Source organism: Danio rerio, chromosome 22 (assembly GCF_052040795.2).
Source record: "Danio rerio strain M-AB ecotype USA chromosome 22, GRCz13ab, whole genome shotgun sequence".
In the NCBI taxonomy this organism is placed as follows: domain Eukaryota; kingdom Metazoa; phylum Chordata; class Actinopteri; order Cypriniformes; family Danionidae; genus Danio; species Danio rerio.
Genome location: NC_141042.1, coordinates 12,691,128 through 12,717,595, shown reverse-complemented (window position 1 = coordinate 12,717,595; position 26,468 = coordinate 12,691,128). Strand labels below are relative to the sequence as shown.

General features: G+C 36.1%; 1 protein-coding gene across 2 annotated transcripts; it reads right to left on the bottom strand.

The window, feature by feature from the left end:
* Positions 1–10,979: 10,979 nt before the first annotated feature.
* Positions 10,980–25,022, bottom strand: ccnt2b (cyclin T2b). 2 transcript variants are annotated; one of them, NM_212586.1, is given in 9 exon segments: positions 10,980–13,248; positions 15,991–16,061; positions 16,251–16,414; positions 18,956–19,001; positions 19,928–19,990; positions 20,067–20,127; positions 23,782–23,910; positions 24,107–24,188; positions 24,828–25,022. In NM_212586.1, coding segments are annotated over 9 exon segments (1,710 nt in total). In that variant the 5' UTR covers positions 24,989–25,022; the 3' UTR covers positions 10,980–12,315.
* Positions 25,023–26,468: the final 1,446 nt, after the last annotated feature.

The window sequence follows — 26,468 nt, the reverse complement described above, 5'->3', positions numbered from 1 at the left end:
TCGAAGGTTTAATGCACATAAGCCTTTTCTAGTGCTTCTGAAAAGAATTTTGTTATTTATTGGAATTTATTTATATTCGATTTTTTTAGCTCCAAATTCAATCTGACTCCAATTTAAATGATCCTAAAATTTGAATTGTATTTCTAATTGTAAGAACGGATCACTTTCATCATTTATGATTTAATTTAGAGTTTTGTTTTATATCTGATTCCTTACTCTTCAGTTATACGTTCATTAGGGACATGAAAAGATCTACATGTTATCGGCCCAGAACAGCTGCGTATAATCAAATGCATCTATCAATCAAAATCTAAACATACCGGACCATAAAGGAAGCAAAAGATTCTACGTAATCTACTGGATATAAAAGATTTCAGGAGAATTCAGAAGGAATCAAAACTTAACATTTTATTTGCCAGGTAAAATTGTATTCTGCCAATTACATAATAAAACCATCAGGAAGCCAATTCAGGGATGAGACTGTAACAATACAACATCCATTACTCAAAGATAAATCAAAGAGTTAGAGATGCATACCTGACCAGAGAAGTACATTGCAGCGCAAGTCTTAGAGATGCTGCAATGGGGTGTCTTTTTACAAGATTCCCCCTGACCCATATCACATCTTTACCTTATATACTCAAGTCAAAACAAACAGCCATAAATTCAAGACAATAGAAGTGTCACAGACCCTGGCCTGGTGTATTTGAGGAGTTAACCATCTCTCAGGAAGGAGAGCATCTGGCAAAGATCTTATGAAAGTCAAAAACCAAATCAACATATACCAGTGAAATAATACTGTGAAATTAAGACCATTTTACCAATCACACAGAGACCTTTAAAATTATACCAAACTGTAAGGTAAACCATATTAAAACCTAGGACATTTTAAGTGAAAATGTAAAGGATTTGCTCTGATCAGAAGGTAACTTAAATGTCAAGAAGGGAGGCTTGAGGTGAAAGTAGAAGGGTGACTTTCTCGCATTACCCCCTGCTGTGGTGTAGCTCTGTTTTTCCAGCCTGTGTTTTCCTTGTCAACAGTGATTTGAACAGAACAGTTGAAAAGCTTCTTTTTCTGATCTTCTTCTCAGATCCGAAAGGCTACTGTTGTATTGCATATCAATTCTTATGGTCTTGTCCCATGAAATTTCATAACAGTTCTCAGGGTCTGATATTTTGGAGCCTTACTATCTCTATTTTTATTCATTTTTTTCTGATATTCATTTCTCATTTGCTGTATATGTTATTAATTTAATTTATGTTAATATTTTACATACTTTATACATATCTAAAATGTTTTGACAACACTGTAAATGTCAATCCAATATAGCAACTTTAGAGAGAGACAGATATACAGAGCACCCTTTACCTGTCAGTGGGTGCACATGGCTTCTAAATAGCATAAAAGTAAGAGAAATAGTCGATTTCTATTAAAAAACAGCCTTTTAAAAAAAGAACTTTAACCCATTGAAAAGAAAAGGTGTATAACAACAGTGTCATAATAAATAAAAAACAAGTTAGAAATCACATCATTTTTGGTTTGTCGCATGTAGTTGACCATTTATGTGCTGTGGGAAAAGGTATTTTTTAATCAGTGGGAAGCACTGCAGACTGAGGTGATCTCACGAGGAAATGTAACTATTTTACGTTTTGTCAGTTTAGTGGCTATTTCGTACGAGTTCAGTCGTATGAAAATGTATCATTTGAAAAAAGAGGCGTGGTACCCAACGCCTGAGTAGCATGTCAGTGCAAAACAACTACCATGTCTGCGACATTCACAGAAAGTCTAGCAAGTTTTATTTTTGTTTCATCGTCATACACAACGATTTGACACAGACCAATCGGAGCACAGAATCTCTTTCGTACACAGCTTTTAAAATGAAAAAACTTATTTGTAATAAACAAAGCTTCTTGATGACAGAATGCGTGTCATAGACGTCGACAAGTCAAGATTTCATATAGACGCAAATTGTAAAATCTGAAACCGCGACTGGTAACTGACATTAAAACCATGTCGTCTATAAACAGGGCTGAGGGAGTCATTAATTCAAGCAGTTTGTTCAGATTCGTAGCTTGTTGATTTAGTGGCTAATTTGTATGAATTCGTACCATTTAATACAATTTGCTTATTCCCCAATGACAGTTGGGTTTAGGGGTGGGGTTTGGTGCCACGCCTCCTTTTTAAAATCAAACATTTTAATACGAACTTGTACAAATTAGTAACTTAACTGACAAAATGTAAAATAGTTATGTTTCCTCGTGAGATCAGGCTGGATTAGATCACTTGTATACTTGTATGATTTAAACATCGATTAAATACAAAACAGTTAGTTCGATGTTTTAATATAGCATAATTTAGCACTATTATCTTTTCTCTTCTTATTCCTATCTTTTTTTAAAGGATAACGCAGAAAAAGTGGCACATCTTACCCCCCCACACTCTCTCTATCATTTTTCTGTTTTTAAATAAGGTACCAAATGTACTTGAACCTGAAAGGAAAAGTTCAAACTTTGCCATTTATTAAGTTCTTGATGTTCTGCCGATGAGCACGTCGCACATTTACCTTCTTCTCTCCTCAAAGAGTTGGCTTTAGTTTTTATTCCTCTCTCAGAATTTAGTTTAGAAAGTCAACCGAGCCGTTTCGGGGGTTCAAACCCCCCTGGAATCGTCTCTCCGCAGAGCACAAGGCAAACTAAATGGGTCAGTCTCTTATCCATAATTAGTTCAAACGTCAAAGCCTCTGAATTATAAATGAGACAGGAAGTCAATCAAATTTTTTCTTGGATGTTTTACCATTTTATTTTTTTCTAAATAGAGTAATCACTTCCATGACCTGATTTGACCAAATTTAACGGTCAAACATCTGACACATTTACTTGATATTTATATGCCATATTGACAAGTTATTATATGTCATAAGTGCAGAATAGTTTTATAATCAATAAGTGTAAATTTGTTGGTTTAATAGTTGGTTTAATGCTTTTATTTTTAAGTTTCTGCACTGACCTTCTGTATGGCTACAATGTTTGCATTGTTCCTTCAGTTTTTTCCCCTTTCTCTAAATTAAAATACAATAGGTTAAAGGGTTTACTGGGTTTACTGCTTTTTATCCAGTTATTTTTTGTGAAATTACATTAATTACATTTTAGTATTTAGATGCTTTTTTTCTATAGGCTCAGAACAACTGTTAGAGAGGAACAATGAAAGAAAGAAAACACCAGTATTTTACTTTAAAGTCAATAGAAATCATGTTTGTTCCTCAGAACTGCAACTAATTCTTATAAATGAAAGTTTGTGTCTTGCAGGACCATGATACTAAATAAATAAGCGATCATAAATATGAACACAACACTGCCCAGCAGGAACAAGATGTCAACGTGGCGTCAGATTGATGTTGTACCCCAACGTCATAGGAACGTTGCATTTTAGGTGCAAACGAAAATCGGGTTGACATCAGAACCCAACGTCAGACCGACGTCAGTGTCCAATGTTGGAGTTTGGTCACTTTCCAATGCAACCTAAAATCAACAAAATATCAACATCATTTGGCGTCATTATTGGACATCAAAATAACGTCGTCCTTAGATGTTGGCTAGACATTGAATTTTGGTCACCTGACGTCATGACCTAAATCTGACCTAATATTAACGTCTTATGATGTTGTTTGCCTGCTGGGTGGATGTAAGAGCTAAATATATCCATAACTGACATACCAGAATACATAACAGAACAGTAATCTAACTAGACTGTACTTTTTATTAAAGTAAATCAACATTGTGCACTGGAAAGACCGAACATGCAGTGATCCTTCATCCAGCAGCAGACACCGTCATTGGACTAACAGGCTGGACCATGCAATACTCCTGCAGTTGAGTTTATTTTTCTGTTTAATTTTTTTTATTGTAATTAAGATATTTAAATCTTACACTTTTGATTCCATTCAAAACTCAATATATATTATATTAATATCTATCTAGTTTTGACTTTATTTCTCACGATTATGATTTACTTATTTTCTTTCTTAAATGTCCACTAGTGGACATTTATCTTTGGCTACAGCACACAACCACATCAGCGTTCGCATTACACATATCACAGAGAAACGAGCAACACAAATACATTCAATGCCATAAATCACAGTAAAAACTCAATTAAAACCCTATACATACTTAAAAGCTAGTATTTAAAGGCACAAAGGTCATTTAATACACTTCATCCTTTACTCGAGGTTGCCTAAAACGTCTCTCTGATGGCAAGAGCTGAAATTTTATGTTTAAAGGATGGGAACAATCTTCAATAATGACGTGTGCTTTCTGTTTAATTCTATTTGAACACATTTTATTCAGTTATCTTTGTGCTTTACTGGCAATTTATGATATGATTATAAGAATAGAGAGACAAACTTACACTTAAACTTATCACAATTCTGCAAGTCACAATAATAAAAAAATAAAAGTTAGATCCATGCAAGTATAACTGTTATAAAAAATGTTTTAAAGTACAGTTCCTTTAACGACTTCTTGACGTTTTACGGTTTGTTGGTTTGCACCACTCTAACAACATTTACATTAGCTATATATACACATGATGAAATCCATCCCGTACCCTTGCATTTCCCCTCTCAATCTCCTCAGCAAACACAGCTAATGTAAATCATTACCTGGCCCACCACACACAATCTACAAGCCATTACTACCAATCTGTGTCTGAACGACAGCACGGGTCTGGGGAACAGCGAGTCTATCACTCAAACGCGGCTCCAGGCTAACAAGTTCTTAGCCGATGTGTTAAGAGTCAATGTGATTGATTGTTTTTGAATCACTTCATGCGTTTTGAACCAGAGCTGCATATACGTGTGTGTTTGTACTTGATTTGTCAAGCTGACCAGTGGTAAATCATTTGTTTGTATGCACATCTGCAAGGGTGAAGCTTAGGAAAACATGAGCAGGTTTGGAATATTTTAACACAAACCAAAATGTGGTTAAATAGACACAGATATTGCTTCCATTGTGGCAATGACAGAATGCACATTATATTGCCACAAAATAATTGTAATAAAGTTTTGATGTACAGAAAAAAATGCTAGGCTATGAAATTCAATGCTTAAATTAATAATAATCACTCTAATAATAACTGCATGATCCTGTTTGGCTGCATTTTTGTCTGAAAAATAAGTTTTTAGCTTTTCAAATTTGTATAATTATATATACACTTAGTTTTTTTTAAAGTTAATGTTTTTGTTGAATTTGAATCTTTTCAAATACAGATTAATGTTACACTTATTAAAATATCACTTGATTGTTTTTATCATTTAATATATTACAGAAAGGGCACTGTTAAATAAATGAAAATGTGTGTGGGGTTAATACTAGTCCTATTAATAATAATAATTTGTCATATTTTACTGCTATGCCATCATGAATTGTGAAAATAATCCATCGAAAAAGGCTTTAAGACCAAGTGGAATCCTCTGTCGTGACTTCAGATAATCAGTTTTGGCCAATCCGAACAATTTTTTTTTTTTTTGTATACCATCCGGCTGTGCCTGAAAACTTTTACTACTATATTGTTTTTAGAAAACATTTTACAGGTAACATTTATTCTAAATCCTGGACCTTGTTCTTGAAAGAAAAAAATATCAATAAAAAGCTGTGAAGCACCAACAGCGGCCCATATTAAAATCAATTTGAATACTATTTTGGATATTGTCATTACTGGCCAGTTTTGTTATTTGCTGACCAAAGTAAACTGGATTTAAATTAATTGTGTGAAATCTGCCTTTTAAGCATGTGCTACAACTATTTGGTTGAACTTTGAATGTAATGTTGAGAACTTTTTATATTAAAATGTTTTTCAATAGAACATAGTTTAATAGAAAACAAAATCATTGCTAATAATGCAAATAAATGCATTGTATAATAATGGATAATAATCCAAATAAATCCAAACAAATCCAAACGTGTTTATCCAATAAATAAATAAACGCTGTGTCATGTAGAATAAAACAAATTGAGGCAAGTAGTGAGAAAATAGCTACTATTTAAAGTAAACTGGATTTCAATTAATTGTGTGAAATCTGCCTTTTAAGCATGTGCTACAACTAACCCTGTTTGTTACAACTTGTCCTGCAGGTGGGGTAAATAGTAACATTTTTACTGACACTTTTGGCAATACAGCACATGAACCACAGGTTCGATGTATACTTTCAGTTGTAGGAGAGGCTTTTGTTGTTGGGTGAGGCAGTGGCGCAGTAGGTAGTGCTGTCGCCTCACAGCAAGAAGGTCGCGGGTCCGAACCTCAGCTCAGTTGGCGTTTCTGTGTGGAGTTTGCATGTTCTCTCTGCCTTTGCATGGGTTTCCTCCGGGTGCACCGGGTTTCCCCCACAGTCCAAAGACATGTGGTACAGGTGAATTGGTTAGGCTAAATTGTCCATAGTGAATGTGTGTGTGGATGTTTCCCAGAGATGGGTTGTGGCTGGAAGTAAAAACTTGCTGGATAAGTTGGAGGTTCATTCTGCTGTGGCGACCCCGGATTAATAAAAGGACTAAGCCGACAAGAAAATGAATGAAAGAAATGAGAGACTTTGGTTGGTAAAAAAATTGTTTTTCTAACCCTATTACTTCATTATTTGTCCAAAACCAAAAACTGTTACTTTGTGCCCCTGTCCTCCGTATGATGACCATCCAAAAAGCTAATCTAGCTAAATAGTGCTTAAAATGTCACTTAAATACAGTATTTAAATCTCATAATTAAATAGAAAACGAGGCGAATAACTGCAAAAAGGTCTACTTTTTGAGAAAAAACACCTCTTTTACCGGGCAAGCTATGGGCCGGATTATTTCTAGGGAAAAAATCATCTACGAATCATCACCATTTACAAATCACAATCTTTATTATACGAAAGCATTCAGCAATTAGTTCTAACTTTGTTTAAATATAACATACACAATGCTTTTTTTAAATTGCATTAATGTACACATTTAAGATGTTTTATCTATTTTAATTGAATACCATAAACTAGCAGTGAGAAATGTGTGGTGAGGAAATGTGTCTTTAACAGTGTCAGTAACTGCAGTATTTTTGGTAAGCAATTGTTACCATGGTAATTCCTATCAGAACGCCTACAAAATAAAAAATAATAATCATTGAGTGGGGACTGCAGATCCGGTGTAGTTTTCAACCTGTCTAGCCTACGTGTGTTGATTCAGCAGGGACAAGCGGCGAAAACTGAGCTCGGATCAGCATATTGGCTCTAATATAGCGGTTAAATATGAGCTCAGCAGGTCCCAGAGCAAGGGTTTGATTAAATCAGCGTCCACGGACAGGCTGAGCTTTCACACAAACCTTATTTCTTCCCTCCACCTCGCCTTTTTTCCCGCATCGCCTGGGCAAGAAACCCTCCAAGACTGCGAGAGAATTACCTCAGACCTCATTCCTAAACAAAACTCTGCCTGAAAAGTTCAAATCTCATGAGAAGACGCTTCCGAGGCATATAAGGGGGGGAAATGATGGCTGTGAATACGAACTCAATTTAGTTTCTTATTTTAGAAAGCGATAAATAGCTCTGTCACGTGACGCAAGGCGCGAAATTTATCCTTTCTCCAACGGAGCTGACGCGGTGACATATTTACGTTTTGTTTCTGACGACGGAGTAATAAGTTGTTTCCTTTTACAGTTTGAAGTACCGCCGAACTGTCACTAAACTGTCTTGTTACATGAATCAAACTAGTCCTTAGACTAATGGAACTTCAGAATTGACAGAAATGGTTTTAAATTACTGTGTAACGCAATTTGCCAGTACTTAAGGTCAGGAACCGCGAAAACACGTCCTCGGTCTGACAGAACAAGAGAGGGACGATTTCTGCTCTGCCATCCATTAGGAAGAACATAAGAACTCGTTTTCAATGGAGCTGCCAGTCAAAAATCAGGACGCAGGAGGGTATTATGAAGATAATCAGAGATGAGTAAGTTGTCTGGAACTACCACACACACATACAAACACACAAAATAATTTTACAGGCCTATACAGACCAATTTTTCCAGGTTTCATGAAGAAAGGAAAGGTAAAGGGAATAAGAACAGGAAAAGAAAAATGGAAATGATGGAAAAGACAGAAGCTAAACTTGACTTTCTTGCCAGAACTTGCTTTTCTTAATAGGCCAATGCAATGTCAGTTTCCCTTTTCAATGTTAAATTATTATAAACCCAAAATTCGGACGAGCAACTTGTCCTTTAGAAAATAACAACTGCAGAAAAGTTTTAGTTTACTAGACACCACTAAACAGTTACTTGCTAATTAGTAGTGGAATCCGCAGGTGTAGTCTATTGATCCTAGAAAAAAAATTAATTTGACTAAATTTTTAACAAAGATCATTTTTTGATAATTACAGCCTGTTTTGACAAAAATGTAATTTGTCAACATTAGTATTTTGAGGGTATTTTGTTTTTTCTTTGAGGTAAAAATGAGCTTAAAATCCCTGGCAGCTGTTAACTTTTAGCAAACATTCTGATATCTTCTATGCCATCGTTAGCGAGGTTCAGTTTTACAAACACATATAATTGTTGCTTTCAAACTATGACAAATTTTTATATTATTAATTAGTATCTTTTTATTAGGTCCAAACTTGAAAACTCTGGTGTCATTAGTAAGGAAGCCCCATTGATTTGTTCTTTGATTTCAAAGTATATTCGGGCCTTAAACACCAATTATGATAGCTATAATGAGGATTAAAACATCTATAAAAGAAACAACACAGGATCGCATTTAGAAAATCCTAAATAACATACAGCCTTTAATCTAAGGAACTACTACTGATACACATGAACATTCTTATATCCAAGATTTTTCTGAATTTCATGTATCCAAAGCTCTTTGTTTGATTTAGACTTCCATTATTAGATAGTACAGTAGTAAATGGAAAAAAATCTGGATGTTGAGAGCATAACTGGCAAGGTGAAGTCTTTAAAACTACAGTTTTACATAAGTATTTGTAAACCTATCAGTTGTTCTTTGTATTTTGAAAAGCAATCTGAACTCTTATATGATCTGAACCACAAATCCTTTTATTTGTTGCGCCAGTAATTATGAGTTATCCTGTAAGGTCAGATCATGCTCCTGAAAAAAAAATATCACAAAATACTGTAGTCAGCATTTGAAGTGGATCAAAACCTTGCATAAAACTATTGAACACATATATGGCTGTATATCTTAAACCCTCTTTCATGATATTCATTGATTTTCTATAATGAGGATTAGAACATTTCCAAAATAACATACAGCAAGTCTAAGGAACTACTGATACATGAACATCACAATATTGTTTTGATGCTGTTATCAATTCTCAAAAACACTAGTATTGTGTTTTTTATCAAAGATTAACGACTTAAGCGTTTTGCTTGATTTAGACTTCCATTATTAGACGGTAGTGATATTTGGAAATATTTTGAATGTTGAGAGTGTAACTGGCAGTGTGTTTTTAAAGCTAGTTTTACATCGCTATCAGTTGTTCTTTGTATTTTGAAAAACTAATCTGTGCTAATTCGATCTGAACCACAAATCCTTTTATCCGTTGCGCCCACTATGGTGTTATGAGTTATCCTATAAGATCAGTTCATACTCCTTAAAATATCACAGTATATCACAATATTCTGTAGTCAGCATTTGAAGTGGATCAAAACCTTGCATCAAACTATTGAACACCCTTTTTGTCCATCTTTGACCCAACTTTTTTGATCCACTTCAAAGGTTTGCTGTATATCTTAAACCCTCTTTCATGATATTCATTGACTTTCTATATTCTTGCCAAAACCCTAAAGTGATAAAAAAAATAATAAATGATGACAGCCAATGCGAATAATCCAATTTTTAAGAGCTTAAGCATTTAAAGCAAACAAAACTCCAAATTTTCATTATTGTTAATTGGCATAAATGCTAATATAGGGTTTCATCAAATTGCTTTAGGTGTCTGAATGCTTATGGTCAGTTGTTTTCTAACAAACATGCAATTTGATAAAGCTCCAAAATACAAATTAAAAGGTATTTGTATTTAATTTTGGCATACCAAAAAATACAGATTACCATCAAAATCATTTTCAGTAATGTTACCTAATACGAAATAAAATTAAAAGGTCTCAAAATGTGAACAGAAGTGGTCGCAGATACATTTAAACCCATGCTAATACTATGAATCAAAGCCTAATGATTGACTATGCATTTTACAAGTGGAGGCTCAACTTATAGGAAAAGCTAGTGTAAGATGAAGAAATTGCATTTTGAGTTCAGAGGCAGATGGGGTGTATGCTAACAGGATACACATCTAAACACCTGGTTTATTGCAGATCTGCCTTCCGCATTCAAATGCTTCAACGGAAAAACAAGCTGACATTTTTCATAAACCAGAGCAGCGTGTAGGGAAACAAGGTTGTCTTGTGATGTCTGCTGTAGTTTGATCAGCACGTACCTGAGGGTATCTGAACCACTGGATGATGGAGACGCGTGACTCGAGAGCTCCATCTGGTGCTGAGGAGAGGAATTGTGCAAGCTGATCGTCTTCAAAATGGCATACTTGCTACCATGCTATCGTATTTGTGAAGTATGCATGTTTCCACTGCAGGGGGAAAAAAACACATGGATCTACTGATCAGCAAATATGGGCGTTTGCTTATAAAGCGATTTTCACATGTCAGGTTTGAGCCTTGTGTGCTTTGGGACGATGAAAGCCAGCAGGATATGACATCATGATTTAAAAGAGCTGTTTTACTGGGGCAGCAATGTTACAGCAAATATGCTGATCTTCAAAATATTGTTCATAGGGAGCTGTGTAAGCATATGGTGCGTGAACGAACAAAAACTGCAGTTTTTTGAATGACCAGGGCGCTTTTTTTCCCCTCTCAACCCCCATTTTTCTGCAAGTGAACAGCAGTTATTTTAGAAGATGCATGTAAAATCGGTATTTAAAATAAAAACGAAGACAAACCATTTTGATAGGCAATTTTCTTGGATGTTTATTAGACAATCCAAAACATCATCCATACAGACTCAGATCTAACACTATTATAAAGAACTGTGGCATTCCAATAAAATAATAAAAGACAGAAACCTAAAAGTTTCATACAGTTCCAACGGTGGGCAAACACTGAGGCACAAACCTTTGGTATCTGGTGAGAGGAGGTTTTTTGACAGCACAACAGGAGTCTAGGCCACATCTAGAGTGAATTTCTCCTCTTTACCCTCCATCCAAAACCTTCAAAATGGTCCCAATGCCGTTTTAAGAGCACCGGACAGAAAAACAAAGTTAACTGCTGCTTGATCTGAATGGGAGCCCACTTATTAACCAATCAGAATCAATGAGGAGAGAAGATGGAAACGTAAATCTTAAATACTGAGATCATAGGAAATGGGACATTTACACACACACACACACAGGCTGCTAAAATCTCTATCATACAGTTTTAAGGCTCGACGCACACCACGATGAACAGAAATAGATCAGCTGATAAGTCTGGGGCGCGATCTTGACCGTTCAAACCTGGCACACGAAACAAAACTCAAAGAATTTCTCAGTGAAAAATGACATTTTGCTTTCCACTACTGTAAAGGGTCAAAAAAAAAAGAAACGAATTACAAGCATAAATGTCTTTAAAGTCGTAAGACATAATTACTACGCAAAAAGACCCTTGATGTCATCGGTGCGGCTTTCTAACAAAGGATAATGTAAAACGGATACTTTACAGTACAATAAAATTTACAATATATGGAAAGCTATATAATGGAATTGTGTACAGGCATTTTTGCGAAATTCCAGCTAAAATTTGTGAAGTTTCGTGAAGTTTTTACCTTTAAGAACCTCCAAACCTGAGCAATCGTGAAATAGAATTAAACATAGATATATATTGATACAAATAACAGTGAACAGATATCTGCACCTTCCTTTTGTAAACAGTCACACGTTTCTATTTTCATCCCTTTGATAAACGAAAAAATTGTGAATCAAGCATGAAGAACATACATACTCACTTTATCACATTGCGCTTTTCCAACTAGAACACTTTAAGATCGCCGAAGGCTTTTCGCAATCTCTTTTTAGCAAGCTCTACGAAAGTCTTAAAATCGTAAATTCACAATTGTTGCTCAAACTAAAACGTCGACACAACCTTCACACCTTGTAGTTTTTTTTTCTTTAACTTCAGTGATAAAACCAATCAAAGAGACTATGACATTTAACGGACGAGTGATCCTTGCATAAAATTAGCACGAGAACGACAATCGTACGTTTTTTTGAGGGTTTATGTAAAAACGTCAGATTTTTTTTCCTTTAAATTTGGAAGTTTTGTGCATTTAATAGGGAATCAAGCATATTAAAAGTGTCTTCATAATCCATATGTGGACCATTATTTATTAAAGCAGCATTGGGCTCAGAACCGTGCCCCTCCCCCATCCTCCTGTCAATCTTCGCCAACTGCGGTTGGCCTATCGCTTGATTGACAGATATGGAGGCGGAGGAGGAGTGGCTCTTGGAAGATCTGTGAGATTTGGATGAATGATGGTGGTGATGGTGGTGGTGGTGATGACTACCATGCGAGTGAGACGAATCGTGTCTCGCTGTTTTGTGGGATGAATGTTCACGATGCTTCTCTCGGCTGGAGCGTGGACTGTGACGGCTCTTACTACTGCCGCTACTGTCAGACGATACCTTGATCTTCATTTTCAGCTCTTCTTGACTAGCGGAACCATTCTCTGATGAGGAAGGGTGGCGTCGTTTGAGTGACCCGCTCTTCGATGGTCGCTCCAGTACCTGCTGTTGATTATACTTCAGCCTGATAGATGTAGACGGCTCGGATGTCAAATGGCCGTGCTTTCGATGTTGATCACCGTCCTCTTCTTCATGTCTGCGTCTCTGTTCTAATTCGGTTTGTTTTTCACGGTACTTCTCTAGAGTGAGTTTCTGAGGAGCCAGAGTGGCAGAGCTATGTCCATGTTTGCTTGTCGGAGCCGCCTGGAGTGCAAGAAAAGCATCGGCAGTTTGAGAGATTGGTGCAGGAAAGCCGAAAGCAGAACTCTGCAAGTTCGACAGGCCATTAAGAGACAGTGAAGCCCCGTCCAACGGGAAAGAGGTGGACGGGTCAGAATACATGCCCGCTCCCAGGTCACACATGCTACTCATCAGCGAGGTGTCCTGGTTGAGAGATTGGAAAGATCCGTCTAGTGATTGGTTGTCAAGTTTTGGTTTCTTGGCAGCTTGTGTGGCCTAAAACGAGAACGAAAATAATTGGACCATTACTTGAGTTTGCAATCAAATGTGTCACAAAAATGTCCAAAGATACACTCGTCGGCCACTTTTGTTAGGTACTCATTAACACAAATATCAGCCTATACATGGCACCAACTACATGCATTTAGGCATGTTGACATGAAGATGATCTGCTGAAGGTCAAACTGAAAATTAGGATGAGAAAGAAATGTGATTTAAGTGGCTGAAAGTGAAATGACTGTTGGTGCCTACTGGTATTTTCACATATCGCTGTCTTTGGTGCTTACAGAGAATGGGTCCAGAAAAAAAAAAAGGACTATTACAGGGTTTCTGCAGGTTTCTTCAAGTCAAACTGTCATAACTGACTTTTTAAGACCCTGCTACAACCATTATGAATGAAATTGTAGAATTACACAGGGCTAAAACACTTCCTTTTATTAGGATTATTCCTATTATCCTTGTTGGGTCAATTGAATTTTTTGCTTGCCACAAAAAAAAAAAAAAAAAAGCATTTAATTTCTTTTTAGCGATGTACTTTAAATGTGCTAAAACAAGAAAACTGTAGTTGACACACTACTTTTAATATTATATCTCTTTCTTTTATGACATGTTTAACATTACTAAAAGCACATTTATTGTGGAGGCAATTACATAAATTATCAGAAATATATATATTTGTTGGCTTTTGGTACTAACTGATCAAGTATAACTTCTATTCAACCTAATGTATTTCTGATATTATCACGAGGAACTGTGTAATTGTTTTTAGTTGTCTTTCCCTGATTTTATTAGGATGGATTTCTGGTGATTGGATGGATGTCGGCCCAATTGGGTAGCTTAATTTGGAAAGAGAAAAACTGACCTGTTTAAAATTATTTAAAACATACAACACAATATTTCAGTGAATTTAAGACTTTTTAGAGCCTTAAATTTAGTTTTTGAAATTTAAGACATTGCAACTTTAAGAACCTACAGATAACCTGTATTAAGTGGACCAAAATGCCTTGCTGATGGCAAAGGAAAATTCAGACTGGTTAGAGTTGATAAAAAAAGACAACAGTAAAGGTAATTGCACACCGAATCCAAAATTTATCCGTAATTTTTGCACATTAAAAAATAAATTTGACCTCACGTTGTGTGAAGTGTATTGACACACTGCCTCCAAAACTTTTGTCTATCATAAAAAAAAAATTAGAACTAGGTTCGATATTGCCATTTTGTGCATTTGAAAAGCGATTTGAGGTGTTTCGACAGTTCAGAGCCACCGTAGAAGTGAAAAGCTCAATACAAAATGATACAAATAACTTGTGCTAGCTAACATCTGCTGCTATTTGTATTCATACATTTGACGTACTGCCCACAGACCTTATAATAGAAAGCATGGTCCGCTTTCGTTCCATTGCTTCGAAACATCAACGGTGGTCGTCATCTATTATAATGTCTCAAGGTACTGCGAGTCTCTGTTCAGGATTTGTTTACATGCGCGATTGTGTGAAGTATCACAAACAATGTACCAAAATTCCAGGGATGTCCTGAAATATGCTTTGCATTTGGGGATACTCCAGCACAGCTCTTTGATAATGAGCTGAACTCTCTTCCTCTATGCAGAATTAGATAATCTGTAGCCTATTTCTCTTATTTTCTACTAAGGAGAAGAACAAAGTATCACTGCTTGAACTGACTCTGAAATGTTTTATGCTGTTTTGTAATGAATTGATTTATTAATACGCATCAGACTCGGTGAGCAAAGTTTGTTTACGTGATGATTTTTTCAGATATTAATACGAAAAAAACACATCTAAAAATTTAGAACTTCAGTGTGCAAAGACTTAACTCAAATAACTGCTCTAAACAACCGAGGTTTGCAGAAGGCTGATGGATATATTGAACAAAAAATTCACTTAAATTCTTCACTTTTTGTAAACCTACACAAATGGAGAATTAATGCCGTTCTAGCAACAAAAGAGGATCACAATCTAGTACTAGCAATGTCTACCTATTAAAGTGCCTCACGAGAGTAAGGGTGCTTTCACACCTGTGAATCGATTCAGTTGTTCCGAAACAGAGATTACAAATGTTACATTGTTGCTCTTTGCTCTTGGAGCGGTTCGCTTTCACACTGCAAAGTTTCTAATCGGACCAAAAGAGCTAAAACAAGTCACGTGCGAGTAAACTCCTTACATTGGTCAGAGTGTCAGGGTTTATTTTGCAGCATCCCGCTAAGCTGTCAGGAGAGGTGATGGTTTGGTGGTGATTGACAGGGTGTGCGCGCGACGTGTCTGAGGAGAGATGCGGTGGGGAAGGGTGAGAAGGGTGTGCGACGATGCCTATTTGACGACCGGGAGGGAGACGCAAGATTACCGGGAGATCATCACTCATTTGCAGGCATCCGGAGACTCGCGAAACTTCCTGCCATACTCATAATTCTCTCTTTATAGAGCCGTAAGTCTATTACATATCCATAAAACACTGTGATATAACCACGCTCGGATCGGATCGCTTTCTCACTGCAATCGAACCATTCCAGGGTTCATTTCAATCGAGACCACCTCCTTCAAGCGATCTCGGAGCGATTACTTGGAACAGAGCGCGATTGCCCTGTTCACATATGCCAAACGAACCGCGCTAACTGGGCAAACGAGACCGGTTCCGAAACAAAAGTGTAGGTGTGAAAGCACCCTAAGTGATATTTCTGACTTTGCATATTTCTTTCATATAAACAAAAATATTAATACAAACCCGCCAGTTTCGGATTCTTTTCAATCTGCTTGGTGTTTTTTCCAGTATCTGGAGAAACTCATGAGTCAGGTCTACAAAGACAAGCACAACGTTTAGTACTTAGCAAAATAGATAATATGATAAATGCTAATTAAAATGAACTGAGAAATTGGTTAAAAAAATTAAAGTGGCCTGAGAAATTAAATACCTCAAACAAGAAATCGATCAACATGGATTTAACCAAAGAAATAATCAACCCCCTCCCCTCTTTTATGACTGACCATCAAGCAGCTGTAGAGTCACAGCCCGGTCCACATATTCCCACCAATGTTTCCCATCTGAAGAGACTGGAATCTCCCAATTGGACCACTTGCAGGCCAGGTGAATACAAACACACGCCACCACTGTGGGTTTGTGCTGCAGGCAAAAGGTGGTCAAATGCAGACTGCAAGAAAGACAAGAATACAGAAAACACTTGATTACAAACTGAGGACACAAGACACGCTTTCCTAAAAACCTAAGGTCAGTTTATTTCTATTCTTAAACTTTTTTGTGAATGTCAAAGCTGATCATAGTCCATCAGGTGTGTGTTTGCTAGAATGTTCTTTGTCTGGGCCGGCTGGAAAACAAAATGGCATGAAATGGATTCAGTCAACAGCACACAACAGATCTCAAATGCCATGTTTTTGCAATCAACAGCTTCATTCATTTACAGTCTCTCGGCGAGTGGGTATTAAAAAGAGACTCAACTTCCTGCTGAGTTAATGACCAATCCAGCTCAAAGTCTGGCTTCAAACTATCTTTTGATCGCTAAATCGGTAACAATAGAGGCTGAGATTTCAGCACAATCAATCAGAATTGAGCTGCTTCAGGTCAGCTAATGAGACGCCGCCTGATTGGTTAAAGACTCAGGCTGCTAACAGAAAGATCCAAGGCTGGATCAAAGAGAGCTGGAATTACAATAATAGTGCAATGAAGGTTTGACTGCTGCTAAGAATAAAAAGGTAATTACAATTAAAAAGTTGCAAAGTCAATATTAGCATCGCTTAAAACCAACAAAAAATATTCGTTAAATCATAAGTGAAAGTATTACAATTAATTCAAAGTAACGCTTCACAATATGGTCAATTGGTTAACATTAATGCGCTAAGATTACCAAAGGGCTAAATTTATTACTAAGCTAAATGTATTATGTTAGATCACGTTAAATAAAAATCTTTACTTATTCACATACTAACACATTGAAATGAACCGTAGTTATGTTGAAATTTATGAGCATTAAAATGTTCCATTTTTACTAAAGCAGTTGACTAATGTTAACAAACGGAACCTTATTGTAGCGTTACCAAAGAAGTTAATGTAAAATATGTATTTTAAAACCATTAAAAATGATTAGTTCTATAAATTGGTTATATAAAATAAGATTAGTTATATAAATTCATTGATGTGAAAAAGTATTCATGATTTTTTAAAGTCGATACTGAGAACTATTGCCCCACACATATATATATATATACACACACACACACACACATTGTTCTTTAAATATATAAAGACACACACACAGTGGTCACTAGTCAGTCACGGGAGTTGGGTTCTGAAAATATCTCGCATTAGGTAAAATTCTCAAAGTAGTAGCTTGATTTTTTTCAATGATTAGATATTTTAAGGGTGTAAAACCAAATGTGATTAACCAAATATTCATTTCATAATAACGCCCTACAACCGCGCAACTTCTACCTTCCTTTATCATGTCTAGAAGTTAAATTTTTTTTGCGATGGTAAGCATCTTCCTCTGTCTTTTGGCTGCTACTGCAGGTGCCTTTGAGGGTGCAGTTTCGTTGATTCGTCGACATAATGGGGTTTGTTGAAAACTTGCAAACATACAGTACAGCACTTCAAAACAGAACAGAATGCTCGAATCAGAGCGCAGAACACAATGTGCTGTAAAAAATGTTTAAAAACATTTCAAATTGCACAAAAAAAAAAAAACTAAATTGGTGAAATTGCAAAGCCAGGAATGGTGAATCAGATTATATCAAGACCACAGTGCGTATGTTTGTATATACATATAGTGTGTGTGTATATGTATTTGCTAGATCCTACTGTAAAATTAATTTACGCAAACTTCTATATATCAAAGTCTAATGATGTAAGTGCTTTAAAGTAAAATGACTTCCATAAAATATGCATGTATATAATAAAAACTAACAATTTTCTATTTAATGTTTCTATAATTTCCACAGCATCAAGATTGACAACTCTACGGTGCTTTGAAAATAGTTAGATTTTAAGTTATTACTGTGGACAATCATCCTGTAAAATATGGATTTTCTTAATTAGTTTTAAAATCTTCTTTTTAGAAATTACAAACACAGCATTTAACACTTCAAATAAAAACTTGCTACAGTGTGCAGTGAAGCCTCTTTAAAAAAAACTAAGAAATGCTTGATTTAATAGATTTATTTTGGTATGATCTCAAATATTTTATGCATTTTTAAAAATTCTCTAAAAATATATATAATAAACCAACACCATAAGGTTGGTACTGTAAAATAAAGTGTATGATTAATATTTGGCCTTTTTAAAAACATTTTAAACTTAAAAAAATCAATGTCAAAAAAAAGAGGAAAAAAAAAAGAAAAAGAAACATGAAAAAGAAAAAGCACACTTTGGTACTTACCGTGACCATCTCTAAGTTTACACCTTTGAACTCTGAGCTGATATTCAGGCTACCAATTGAGTTATTGACCTATGCACTCTCAATCAAGATATCTCTATTAGCACCTCTACACTCCAGGCTGTGTATTCAACCTTCTGTGCCAACGACAAGCCCTCCGTACATTACACCGCACCACGCCGGGCTGGGCACACAAAACACCCTGCCCAGGCGCAAGAGGGCGTTGGACACAGGAAGGAGAACCCTGCCTAATAGGATGTCATAGGGTGCCGCGGCAGTGCAATAAATAGGGGTCAGGGTAACAACCTGTTGGTAGCCATGAAATAGGAGGTCTGGGCCAAATCCTTGCTCGCTGAGGAGGAAAAGAGAGACTAGATTAGATACAACACAGCGACTTTGTAAACATTTACAGTTCAAATTTAGTTTGGGGTTTGTCTACATAATGCATCAAAATGGAAATTTTCATATTTTTTATTTGAATACATTATGAAAGGTATTTTATTTATACGACAAATAGCTGAATGGTCAACATCATTACTCTTCAGTGTACATAGAGGGGTCATTTTTGTGGAAACTGAAAATATTAACATTCTTTGACAAATAGAAAAAAAATGTATAAACATTTTTAATGTAAACGTCTTCACTATTAGTTGATCACTTAAAAAGATACTTCGAACAAAAGAAAAACTACTAACGCTAAACTTTTAAAGAGTTTTATTTTTTTTCACAAGATAAAACCAATGTGTAGTTTTAAAAAAATATACAAATAAGAATATTTCAAACCAGTTTTTTTTCAATGCTTCCATTGAAGTTCATATACATAAAATAATTTAAAATATTAATAAATCAATAAAATGACAATAATAAATTTTTTTTTATTATTATTTTCAAACTCATTGTCATTTTAAACAACTTACATGACATTAGCTTTGTTTCCGTCCACCTATTTCTACCTGAATTTTGGAATAGAAATGGCAAGATGCGCAAAAATGTAACATGCGCATAAAAATATAGTAGGACAAATCTTTTATTCAATAAGAAAAATGTGCATAAACTACAATGGAAACATTTGTTGTAATTTAAAAACGTTCATGAAATACAAAATAAAAACATTCAACAAAACAAAAATATACTTGCTAAATCATGGAACGAGCATCAAAACAAACCTTTAATTATGGTAGTAATAGTAAACAGTTATTAAATGAAACAATGGCAAGAAGGCAGAAACTAGATGGAAGTTTCATTTACAGAAAAGAAAGTAAAGGTAGAAGGGTATACCTCGCACTAGCTGGGTACATCTCACCACATCAGTGTGTGGATGCTCTATTGTTATCTCAAACCCTGAAAGAAGAGCAGCGGTCAGACATATTCACCAGCAGACACTTACTGACAGACAGACGATGGACTTGACACTTACCGAGTGTCTGCAGCACTATAGTCTCCAACAGCACCAGCTCCTGAGCCTGCTGGAGATACGCCTGCATTTAAACAAGCACAACACGTTATTAGCGGTCAATGCTCACAAACTATCAGTGATTATTAATAACAGACACGTCTAGAGAGTCTGAAAGCGAGATTTGTGTGACGAGGCTCATTAGAATGAGCAAATAATTACAATTATGAAAGAAAATTATTTCAACTAAGGAGAACTACTTTATTACATTTAGCAGGCACGTTTGTTCAAAGCGATTTAGAATTGAGTAGGCATTCAGCGATTAACAAGGAGAGGCAATACACACAAGTAGTGCCAATTATGCAAAGAAACTGTCCTCAAGAGAATTAAGTGCTAGATTAAGGAGTATTTTTTAATAGAGAGAGAAGAGCGTTTCTACAGGTCAAGCCTACTCACCTGTGTCAAGCACACTTCATAAATGCACAATGTTTGTTTGTTTTCAGAGATATGGAGTGACTGTATAAAAGTATCTGGTGCAAATGTGCAAAAGCTGGTGGAAGTGTCGGTTAAAGTGTCAGAGAGATGAAAGTGTGCATTTTCTACAGGTGGTTTGAAGCCCACTTACCTGTTTGAGGCACACTCAGATCAGCATAATATTTTGAGGTTGTTTTTAGGCATGGGCTGGTATAAGATTCTGACGGTATGATAACCTTGGATAAAAATAGCACGGTTTGACAGTATTAAGATTACTGCTCTAATATATATATATTTTTTAAATGTCTGGGTTAAAAAAAATAATAATAATTTCCCTTTGAACACAAAGTATTTTATTTTGAGAAACATTTTAAATATTTTGAAGCAGTAAACATGTCAGGCTAAATAATAAAAATTAATCATTAAATCAGATTTCTTTACAATTTAAAACAGCATCTTTGGAGATCATTTCTGCTGGAGAAACGGTATAGTAGAAAATTTAGTAGATATAGTAAAAATAAAGTAGAAAAGGTTTTATAACCTTGACTTTTCCAAACCGCTGTATACCTTGAAAACGTTTTTTGTCCATTGCCTAGTAGTCATATATTTTAAAAACACAGGTGCTTAACACAGGTGAGTGGGCTTGACAAACCACCTGTAGAAACATTCTCATTAAAAAAAAAAACTCCCTCCCCATAATTTACTCACCCTCAGGTCATAACTTCTATCAGATGCACCCATTTAGAGTAGTTTTAAATTTTATCCTCAGTCTTCCAAGTTGTATAATAGTGTTGGATAGTGTCCTTTAATTTGAAGCTTTCAAAAATGCATAAACCCCTCGTCAAAGTAACCCATAGTCCACCAGGGGGTTTACATGTTTTGCATGAATGACGTATACAAGGTATGAGAGTTCGACGCATGTAAGGGGCACTGAGTAACATACTGTAAAACATTATACAGTAATTCCAAGCCAATTAGTTTTCTTGTTTGTTGCAGTCTTTTTTTTATAGATTTATTATTTTGGCCATTTTGCCTTTATTTGACAGCACAGTAGAATGACAGAACATTAAATGGGAGAAAGGATCGGCAAAAGGTTATGAGCTGGAACTCAGGACACCTATTTTTTGCTATATGTCGTCGGTCTGACAACCGGGCTATTGCACTGACATGAAGTCATCTTTTGTGGTAAACTGTGTGGCAAGTGGTTCCCATGAGATGTGTATGAATGCATCTTTCGTCATACACGTTATGCACGACTGACGTATATGATGTATTTGGCCATAGACAAGTCTGAGATGGGAGTTTATAATTTAAAAATGTTAATTTTTTTGTTACAAAACATCAATCAAATCAATTACCAACAAAATAAATGCAAACACTGTGCATTTATGACGTGTGCTTCACACAGGTAGGTTGGCCTGATAAAGCACATGTAGAAACTGTCAAAAAAGCACTAAATTCTCTGAGCTGAAACAAGTTACTTTGTAGAATTAGCACTTCCTGTGTGTATTGCCTCTTGTTGAATCACTGAATTCCTCCTCAATTGTAAGTTGCTTTGGACAAAAGCGTCTGCTGAACAAAAATGCCAATCTGCTTCATAATAGTGCATACACCAAACGCGGATGAAGCGTCAATCGCAAGTGATTTACATGTTAAGTCAATGCAAAGATGAGGATAGACATCCTGCCTGAATGAAGTGGCGCGAGTTGAGCATTTTTGCACATTTTTAATGCAAGTTCGAAAATCTGAAATTCAGCAGACATTCACGCTGCATTAGCCTATCAGGAGCTCTCTCTCTAAGAGGTGTGATTGTGACGTAGTGCCTGTTGTTGGTGTCCCAAGGAGAAATCCTCTTGCCAACATGGGACAACAGCTCATAAAACTGGGTCCAGCTCAGTCAGAAGCAGAGCTGAAACCTTTCATCATCCAGGTATAGTTTCTGGAGGAGTTGATGAGCTGGTGGAACCTCTGATAGGATCTAGTGAACTCAGACATGGTGTCGAACGAATTTATGCTGTTTTTCAGCCTTCCACAAGCACAGCTACTCTCCATAAAATCCATGTCAGCCATTTAGCATCGAAACTAGTCACCAGGCAGACTAAAGTGAATCGAACATGCAAATGAAGCGTAAACTTGAAACGTTTGCAAATATCATGATTTATTCTTGCAAGCTGCCTGGTGTGAATGCCCCATAAGAGTTATATCAAGTCTGTGTGAGTTCTAATGCCCCAGTATAGTGAGCGTCGTCTTTCGGATGAGACATTAAACTGAGGTCCTGACTCTCTGTGGTTGTTAAAAATCCTCGGCATTCTGGCCAAATTTGCCCACTGGCCTCTGTCCATCATGGCCTCCTAACCATCCCCATATCATAATTGGCTTCATCTCTCTGTCTCCTCTCCACCAATAAGCTGGTGTGTGTGATGTGTGGTCTGGTGCAAAATGGCTGCCGTCGCATCATCCAGGTGGATGCTGCACACTGGTCGTGGATGAGGAGATAACCCCTATTGTTTAAAGCGATTTGAGTGCTCAGAAAATCGCTATATAAAGGTAAGGCATTATTATTATTATTATTCAGTCATTGGCGTTTACAATTCGAATATTTGCATTATTTGTTACAAAAACACATCAATTTGCTTCATGGAACATGCGTTAAACCCCTGGCACCATATGGGTTTGTTTGATGACAGATTTATGATCTTTTTTGAGATTTCAATATAAAAGCCACTACAAAACACCATAGAAAAGTCAGGATACAATTTAAAACTACTGTGTTTGTCTGACAATGTCATATACAGCAAGGAAGCCTTGAGGGTGCATAAATTATTGGGAAAATTTATATCTGGGTTAAATATACCTTTAAAGTAAAAAAATTAAAAACACAATGTCTTTCTTGTATAACCCTTATTAACGTTCAAGTTAAAAAAGGCAAACTTTTGGTGTCGATATTAAAATTTAAGAACATTTCTCTAAAATTTTCGAAAAACCTAGGCCATTTGGATCAGAGAAAAAAAAAAAAATCACCCAAATTAACCCTCCTGTCCTGCATTACTTCATACAAATTGTTTGACTGAGGAAACGCCACCTAATGCTTTTCTTTTATTTAAAAGAAAATCTAATTTGCAGCTCAAAAAACTGAATGTATATTTTATCTGACTGACCCCACTTCCACGAGGCAGAACATAGTCAGCTATCTAAGATGATTCATCACCATGGCATCCAACAAAGCACAGCAAGAAACTACATTACTCTTAACCCTCATACTCACACTGCTCTTGGAGTCCAAAGGAGGGTCGTGAGGGTTCAGGCAAGCATGCGCTACTTTAATGACATGTTCAAGTTTTCTGGGTTGCTCCTCTACTTTAGCAGCCAAAAATAGTGTGGTGGGAGAAATGATCTGATTAGAGAGAACAAAACACGAGATTAACTTACAGGAAAATACACAAATCAAAAATCAGCAGTAGAAAATGGTCACCATTTGGAATTAAATCAACCCTGGAAGATCTTGCATTATAATAGATGGTCAAATACGACATTTAGTGTGATTATATCATAATCAGTAAGAAATAAACACAAACAAAAGGCATACTCACATTTCTATGGAATTTTGTAAAGGAATTAAGCATGTAAAACCGGTGCATATAGACGATTGCAGTGTTTATTGTAAGCTGGGATCTGAATCATTTGATCAAGGAAGAAAACACAAGCACAACACAGCAAAGAAGACTTATGTAACATACATGGACATAACATTCATTATTCAGAAATTTCAAAACCACCACTATGACACCAAAACACTATATAGTACCAATTTACTTTAAAACAAGAGAAGCTGCTCAAAAATAAACCACACAAAAAAGAAACAAAGACTAAAGTTCACATCTACAGACAATAACCCATCACGTAATAAGGAAACGTATTCAGTCCAGCCATTGTACGCCATTACTTAAGTCTAAATCACTCTTAATCCATTAAACACACTACTATTGACGTAAATATGAGATTAAATTGAACAGTATTCATAATATTGTCGTATTAATCCACTATTATAGTTTTTATTGTATACATAAAGCATAAAAAGTTAAATCACCTTTCTGTCATTCACGCACATCCATTTCACACAATGACCCACTTTCTACCACATGATATACTTTCTAATCGATTAACCACGACATTTATGTAAAAACGTGTGATTGTAACGCGTAAAACGTCGTATTTCATCCACCACATTTTTTCTCTTGATCAAAAGCGGCAGCGTGCTAATATGCTAACGGCTAAGTCGAGTCACAATGCGACTGTTTTTCTGAAGGATACACGTTTAATCTCTGTCCCATGTCCTGGATCAGGTTGGCGGCTTGCTGTCGGTAGGAGAGCTCGCGGTCGGGCTCGACTCCGCAGCGGCGGGACGGCGTGTTCTCGAACTGTTCTCGGGTGAAGAGCCATTTGCTGGAGCCCCGCTGCACCGCCGCCATCATCCCACCCGCTTCCGCCCGCAGCGCGCTCTACATCACAGTGACGTCACGAGCGCGAGGAAAAAACGCTGCAGCGACGCGAGCTGTACGGAGGGGATACCAACAATTATACATCTGTCACCGTTAACTATGCTCACTATCCACTTGTTCACATCACAACCAGTAACAAATACAAATACTCAAATTAATGTAATTGAGAAGTTTTAAAAATGTGTACATTTACTTTCACTTGAGTACATTTTTAGTGCTGCATCGGTACTTTTCTTCCACTATTTTCCTTCAATCTGCAGTCACTACTTCATTACTTTATAGTCTATGGTGATTGGCTAAAGTAGAAAAATCAGTCCTTTAATTCCTGTCCAATCAAACCACACATAGAAAGTAAATCGCATCTAAACAACCTGGGCGCTTCATAAATGCACCAAACCTTTTGGAAGCATTAAAAATGTCCAAGAATATGTCCAAAATCTTTACACACATTGACCCAGAGACCTGATCAGAAAATGAAGGATGTCCGCCAAACACTGAAAATCACCAAACAACATAAAACAATCACTAAATGGAGTAAAAGAAGAATGGAAAGAAGGGCCAAATGAAGGAAGGACCGAACAAGGAATGAAAGAAAGGACAGAATGAAGGAAGGATCGAACTAATGAAGGAGAACCAAATTAATGATGGAAAGAATCAAGGAAGGACTGAACAAACGAAGGAAGGAAGGAACGAACAAACATATGAACAAAGGGCCTAATGAAGAAAGGAACAAAAATATGAACAAACGAACGATTGCATGAGCAAACAAATAAAGGGAGGAAAGAAGGAAGGACCAAATGGATGAAGGATTCAAGGAAAGACTGAACAAAGGACCTTATGAAGGAAGAAACAAAAATATGAATAAACGAACGAATAAATGAGCGAACAAATGACGGGAGTAACGAAGGAAGGAAAAAATGAATGAATGAAGGATTCAAGAAAGGACTGAACCAGTTTTAGGAATGAACAAACAAAAGAAAGAATGAATGAATAAACAAAGGATCTAATGAAGGAAGGAACAAAAATATGAATGAACGAACAAACGAATGAATGAGCAAATGAATGACGTGAGGAAGGAAGGAAGGAACAAATGAATAAAGGAAGGAACGAACAAATGAATGAATAAAGGAAGGAAAGAACAAACGAAAGGAAGGAATATAGAAAAATAACTGAACGCACTACAGAATGTTACGTTTACAAATCCCTGGACAAACTGCATGTAAATGCATTAACTTTTCACAGTGTAATACGCACTACTCACTTGAATACTTTTGAAAAGGCTAATTTTTACTCATAACTTGAGTAATATTTACAACAGATACTTTTAATCTACTTGCACTACATTTTTGGGCAATTAATGGTACTTTAAGTATGATTTTTAGTACTCTTTGTGTAAAAGATTTGTTGTTTATGTTTTTATTATTATTATTTAAAAAATGCTAAAATCTATTTG